This window comes from Colias croceus, chromosome 5, assembly GCF_905220415.1.
Source record: "Colias croceus chromosome 5, ilColCroc2.1".
NCBI classification, from domain to species: Eukaryota; Metazoa; Arthropoda; class Insecta; order Lepidoptera; family Pieridae; genus Colias; species Colias croceus.
This window is the reverse complement of record NC_059541.1, coordinates 4,009,420-4,017,155: the sequence shown is the minus strand read 5'-3', so window position 1 is coordinate 4,017,155 and position 7,736 is coordinate 4,009,420. Positions and strand designations below refer to the sequence as shown.

Here is a 7,736-nt window from a genome sequence, read left to right as displayed (position 1 = left end):
TAATAAGAATAAATCAACATCATATTAAATGCTCTATATGTTCACAAAACTTTCACTCAATATGTGCTAATATAACAGACTTTAAAAAAATATCCGAAGACATTAAACTGAACTGGTTATGCTCACTTTGTGATGCCAAACATTCAAACAAGACTCCAACCTTGACGAAAGACTCCAACTATACACTAAGTAATATCAACACCCCCCTCACTTGCTCATCTGATGTCTCAAAAGACGCGTCAATCAGTGCTATCGTTCACGAGATGAGGTTAATCAGAGAAACTGTTGGAGAAATCAAATCCCAAATGATGTCCCTTACTGACCATATTGAGAAATGTAACCTACGTCTTGATGAGTACGACACTAAGTTGGAACGTCAAGAAAAACGAATTCTTACGTTAGAATATGCAATCACTGAAATTAAAGACCGCTTGAATACTAACGCACAATCTCAGCTCCGCAATGAAGTAGAAATTGTAGGCGTTCCAGAAACTCCGAATGAAAACCCCGCACATACATTCCGCGTTATCTCCCAAAAACTAGGTATTCCTATAGAAGAATATGACTTAGATTTCACCATCCGCGCGGGCCCCCCGCGGAAGCACTCACAAAATATTGACAACGCCGAAGACAACTCACAACAGCCACCTCGACCTTTAATAGCCCGATTTTTGAGTCGTAATAAACGGGACGAATTTTTAAAAGTTGGTAAAATGAAGCAGCGCTCCTTTAACGCTCAAGACATGGGACTTGGTTCAGCAGCATACAAAAATACAGATATTTATTTCAATGAACGGCTCACGCAGGAAAACAGACACTTATTTCGTGCTGCTCGGCAACAAACAAAGGCATGTGGTTACAAGTACTGTTGGATTAAAAACGGCGTGGTTTACATACGTAAACAAGAGGGCAACCCAGCAATCGCCATCAAGAAACAAGAAGATCTTCACCAGCTGCACAACGCGTTTAATAATAATCAAACAATCTCGTAAACTCACTCGCATATCATACTTTTTTAATTGGTATAAAAATTTTAAATATAATATTTTCTGTCTAGAAACTCGTACAACATTTGAAATAGTACTATCCTTCCCATTATGTATAATATTCTATCACAAACGTATTTTTTATTTAATTTATTGTAAGTTCATTAATTTTATTAATATAATTAAGATAAATTCTGAGGTAAATAATTTGTTAAAATCGACAATAAGCTTGTATGTAATTAATATAATAAGAACGATAACTATTTTTACAACTACTCTTTGTTTAAAGACTTTACATGTCTGTGCGAACCAAAAGACAAAACGCATGTTAAATAGAATGTATATTTTGTTTTTAACTTCGCTATATGACAATGCAATTGTTTTTATTTTTAGTTTTAATACTCTTTGTTTAAAAACTTCACTTATCTGTGCGAACCAAAAGTCAAAACGCACGATATATAAAATATTTATTTTGTTTTTAATTTTGTTATATTATGAGAATGTAACTATTTTTATTTCTAATTTTATTATTTCTTTCACTTTTATTCTTACTGTAACTTTCCAATTATTAAAAATATGTAAACACACTACTTACAATACACACATTACACATCACATAACTCACACACACACTCACCTTCTACCACTACCATCAATACGTTGCATTCGTAATCACACACATAATATTAATCACCATAAGTATGCTCAAGCGCATTATAGGGATGACAAAATATATATAAGAAAAAAACCTTGTCGTTATAAATTCACCTCTTTAACATGTCACTAATTAATGTAACTGATGAATTAGATGAATCCATTTCAATCGAATGTCATCCCTACCAGTCTATAGAAAAATTCAATAACTCTAACTTGAAACCTAAAGCAAGCGGATTTTAAGTGTTATCTTTGAATATTAGAAGCATACAACGAAATTTCGATGATTTTGTTTTAAACTTAAGTAGGTTCCATTATAAATTTGATGCTGTAATTTTGACAGAATGCTGGTTAAGTGAAAATACTATAATTGACAATTTACCAGGCTACAATTCGTTTCGTTCTTCTCACCAGATAAATAAATCGGGTGGTGTAGTAATATTCATTAAAGAATGCCACAATTCAGTTGTAGAACACTCCTCACTCACAAATGCAGATTGCCTAAAGATAATTATTAATCATAAGATCTCGCTACTAGGAATCTATCGCACCCCATCCATTCCGGTTAACACATCGTTTCTCTCTTCTTTAGACACTCTGCTTCATACATTAAGTAACAAACCTACTGCGATAGTGGCTGGCGATTTAAACATTGATATTTGTTACTCAGCATCTCAAGAATCTATGGATTATCTTTGTATCATGTCGTCACATTGTTTGCTTCCCTCTATCACAAAACCCACACGGGGTAATACGTGTCTCGATCACATTTTCATCAAAGCAACCGGTAAACTTTATGGTGCAATATGTAAATCGAGTATCACCGATCATGATATTGTCATAGCTCATGTAGGAAACTCAAAGCAACCACAAAAACTACCACGATGGCGTACGAAGATTGACACAGACGCCCTCATAACTTCACTAAGAAATACTAATTGGAAGGAAACTCTTTCGTATACACAAGTCAATGATGCATCCTCCTCTTTTTATAATATATTAACTACCACCATTGAAAAACACTCGGTCAAAATTAAAGTAAGCCGCAGACGAACAATCCTAAAGCCTTGGATCACCCCGGGTTTAATTCGATGCATAACACATAGAGATAAATTACATAAAGATACCAAACTACATCCTGGTGATCTAACACGCCAACTCATTTATAAAAGATACAGAAACTTCTGCAATAAAATACTTCGAAATGTCAAAACACAATACAACAGCACACTTATAGAACAGAACAAATCTAACCCAAAATTACTATGGAAAACCATTAAAAATATAAGTCAAACCACAAATCACTCCAACCCTCCGATGGAACTACTCCAAGTTAGTAATAACATAAATACTTCTCTTAACAACTGTAATAAATATTTTACCACGGTCGGGAAAACTTTAGCTGATCGAATCCTGCATAAACTAAATATATCGCAAGAAGCACTAATAAATTCTTATGAATTACATAGCTCAGCATCGCAATCCTTTTTTCTCTCCCCGACCGACGAAATAGAAGTACGTAAAACAATAATTAGCATGAATAATGACGGCTCCCCCGGTTTGGATAAGCTCACAGTCCGTACGATTAAGGTCATTCTTCCTGAAATTATCACTCCTCTTACACACATATTCAATCTAAGTATAGAATCCGGAGTGTTTCCAGATTGCTGGAAAACCGCAGTTGTGATACCAATTTACAAAAATGGAACAAAAAGCCTCCCAGAAAACTACAGACCCATAGCTCTTTTAAGCATACTTGGTAAAGCACTTGAAAAAATTGTTAACAACAAACTGACCTCTTACTTAGAGAAATATCAACTAATTTCAAACAATCAATTCGGTTTTCGAAGAAACAAATCCACTGATCATGCAATTTCCCTACTGTCCAATCTCATATCCTTGCACTCAGAAAACGGACACTGCTGTCTAAGTGTCTTTTTAGATCTGGCGAAAGCGTTTGACACAATATCACATGGATTACTCATAAAGAAACTGGAGGCAAATGGAGTTAGAGGCACGTCATTAAACTGGTTTAGGAGCTATTTAACTGACCGCATGCAACGCATAAAAATTGATAATAAACTTAGCTCCGAACTAAAAATAGAATTTGGTGTCCCACAGGGAAGCGTTCTCGGTCCAACCCTTTTTATCATTTACATCAATGACATCCTTAAAATGACTTTAGAAAACTCCCACATAATTGCTTACGCCGATGACACTGCTCTAATTTTTCATGGCGCGGACTGGGAACAAACGTACAGGTTCGCAGAATCAGGATTATTAACCATAACAAAAGCCCTTAACAAAAATCTACTCACTTTAAATTCCAATAAAACCAAATATTTACCCTTTTCAAAATCTGCGAACCCCAGACTTCTCCCCAACCAGTCTCTCCAACTTCATTCCTGCACCAGCCCCAAATTCATTCATTCAACATGTAATTGTCATCACATTGAAACCACTCCCTCAATAAAATATTTAGGAGTTACCCTAGACACCAACCTAAACTTTCACCAACACTTAACAGAAGTATCATCAAAAGTAAAAAAAACTCATCTTCATAATGAAGAAACTTCGTAACTGCACCCCTCCAAAAATTCTAAGACAAGTATACATGTCTCTGTGCCAATCTGTAATAAATTATAGCATCTCAGTCTGGGGTAGTGCTGCCAAAACTCACCTCATGCAGTTGGAGAGAGCTCAACGTGCACTAATCAAAGTGTCACTGAACAAGCCTTTCCGATTCCCTACGAACGAACTGTATCGGGAGTTTAAAGTACTTCGTGTTCGACAATTATACGTTTTATCAGCTGTAAGCTTAACACACAAGTCGATAGTTTCGCGACCTGATTACAAAGATCTACTAAAGAAAAGAACATTCCGTATCCCACTTCCTGCATACAACACAAAACTAGCCAGACGCAGCCCAGCTTACTCACTCATTCACACCTACAATAATGTTTGTAAAATAAAATCTCTGAAGTACTGTAATATGAATAAATGCAATAAAATAACGAAATCTTGGCTTTACGAACTCTCTTACAGCGATACCGAAGATCTAGTTTAAAACATAAGGATTAACTAAAACTAAAACAAAGGTAAACCTCAACTGAAATCTTTGTAAGAAACAAAATTGGAACAGTTATAATATGTACACTAAATAATATTTTTAATGTTGGTTCCTATGCACGTACTTACACATTAACACACTCACCCATACACACACTCCCACACACACCCATACACACACGCTCCCACACACACTCTCACCCACACACCTTTTCACTCCACAAACACACTCCTTTTTAGTTATCATAATTTTTATACTATACAATATAATTCGCCATATAAAGGGACCTGTATACCGTTTCTGATATCCAAGATACAGGCAATAGCCTAGTTTGGATATCACTGCACTCTGTAAACTAATCCTACTGTTATGATCTTAATATTATCAATGTAATGTTTAAATGTGTTTTTGTTAATAAAGATTTTTAATTTTTTAATTTTTAATTATTATAGTCATTTGATTTTGCTTTAAAGAAATTTGGTACAATATTGTTGTTGATATTTTTACTTTATAGTACCTACCTACCTACGACTCTAATCATATTCGTAGGTATTCTTATTTTGTATGTGATAATTTTTCATTTTTTTTATTTATGCTGTAATAAGTAGGTATACTTGATGTATTTAGGTAATTTAGATATAATTTTAAGAAGATATAGAATTTTCAAAACTTACAAATATCTATTTTAACAGCACTTAAAAAGTCAATAGATAAATTAAGCCGAATCTGCTTGAAGTTTTCCGGCTTCAGTAAAATGAAGCGAGGGAAGCAATTTAATTTTACTAATTCCGTTAATATTTTAACAAGAACTTAGACCTGTTCGCTATTTCATTCAGCGCTTAAAAGATTACACTCTCGCTGTATTAAGAGATACTTTACTTGAATAAAGTGTTCTTAATTAAGAAATTTGTATATAACTCTGCAATAAAAGCTGGGAATTCAAACCTATTTATGGGTAGCTGGATTTGAAATTGCTTTAGATCGACCTATTTGTGTTTATTGGTACAATTCAATTGATTGTTTAGATTTTATCAATTATGTATAAGAAGGCGCTGAATTAGTTAGTAAAAGTATTGTGTAAATAAAAAGCTGATTAGGGTGTAAATTTTTTGATGCGATGAATTATAGAAAAAAACGAAGTCAAATTAAATTCTCGACGCTTAGGACAGAACTTACCTTTACCTAAGTAAAATTATTGTGACTCATCAAAATTAACATCAAAAAGAGCAGAAACATAATAATTTAACCAATTGTATTATTATAAATTGAAAATAACAATCGATTCCACTCCAATTCGTGAATGTATCAAACCAATCCAGCCACATTTGCTGAAAAAGATATAACGTCAGGATGAATGAATAAATTCTTTTTATCATAAACGTATATTATAAGCGAAATATAACCACAAAATTACATCTTCATTGCTTATTTAATGACATGACTATAAATTTATTATTTTATAACATTTTATTCTGATATACTCATTATATACCTACTCGTAGACTTGTTCCAGGAAATTGTTCTGCTAACTGCTATATATATAATACGTGCCTTAAAGCTGAAGCCTTAATAGAAACATCAAGCCATCACAAACATAGTTGCGATCAGTAGGCACAATCCGTGCAAGTTTCCCTCTGCTCCCGACATCCACCAGCTTATATTAACTGGCCAACTTCCCGATAACTTCGAGCCTTTGGTACAATGTGCTTGTATACATTTGAATGCTTCTGCGGGCTATTGGGATTCTTCTCTATTTATGGCTAGACGTATGATTACATGATATATTTAAAAAAAAACAAACCTTAATTTGAATGGGACCAAAGGAAGACCAAGGAAAAAAAATATCAAAATCGGTTCACTCAGTCGAAAGTTCTGAGGTAATAAACCCTAAATATTATAGTCGAATTCAGATCCTTCTCCTTTGATTTGAACTATGTTGTAAATAATTATTTTTTTTTATTTAGTTCAAATAATTATAAAAATACAGTTTAAATTTAATTATTCAAGGGGAAAATGTGTAATTTAATGGGCATAATGAAGTACCTTGACCTCTTGTGTGGTATACCGAAAATGCATGTCAAATGTTTTAATGCCCTGTCGATTCGAGTTATTTATTTATATGATACTCTTGCAAACAGATCCAGGACGTATTAATAATAATATTATCTTATTTTAGTAGAAACAAGATTTACACAAAAGAAACATTTTCAACTAAAGGAGAATGGCGAAACTGGGCCTAACTGTTACAGAAATCATAATATTATATTTAAAATTCATTATATTATTTTTAGTAATTCTTGGTAAAATATTTACTCCTGATTCTATGGGAAAACAAATCTTTGAAAAAAAAGATAATGTGTTCACTACCGGCATTGATATTTAGATTTCTATGACTACCGGTCTTTGTGGGTCTTATCAAGCAGAGATTGTCAGTGTTGTCAGGAGTAAAAAAGTCGAATATATCGATTAATACGAATGAATGTCTATATTTTATTTTTAATTTTATTGAATTCAAATGCTTTATAAATCAGAAGCAAAACTTAACTTATTTTTAACACATATCTTAATTTATTTAGATCATTCTATAAAATATAAACATGTTTTACTTAATCAATAATAATTATAACATTTTTATTTAGGTAGCTGGCCAATAATAAAATGTCAAATTATTAATCATAATTGTGTCAGTTATGAGTGATTTGTTTATGTTTGTTGTTTGACATTTGAGTGAAGTTTTAGGCCCTTCTCCCATTACGATACGCATAGGCGATTCAAGTATCCTGCAAGTCTCGGAGACTAGTCGCCGCGGAGTATCTCACATACATTTTTATGTAGGCTCGCACACTACGCTACTGGTATCCTACACGTCCGCGACTAGTATAGCACTACTCACCGTGTCGATCGCTTTTGCATCGCGTCTCGACTCTCGCGCGTATCTTTTCGTTAGAAAGATAAAAATATCTAATCATCATGTTGTAGTTCTCGTTCGGCTACAAAAACTCTACAATTTATGTTTCTTTCAATAT

General features: G+C 33.4%; 1 protein-coding gene across 1 annotated transcript; it reads left to right on the top strand.

The window, feature by feature from the left end:
- Window positions 1-263: 263 nt before the first annotated feature.
- LOC123691888 lies at window positions 264-992 on the top strand. The gene has a single exon (XM_045636474.1). The coding sequence runs from the start codon at window positions 264-266 to the stop codon at window positions 990-992; it is 729 nt and encodes a 242-aa protein (XP_045492430.1).
- Window positions 993-7,736: the final 6,744 nt, after the last annotated feature.

Bases quoted from the DNA above. Each gene is read 5' to 3' on its own strand.
- LOC123691888 (XM_045636474.1), top strand. From the start codon at position 264: ATGAGGTTAATCAGAGAAACTGTTGGAGAAATCAAATCCCAAATGATG.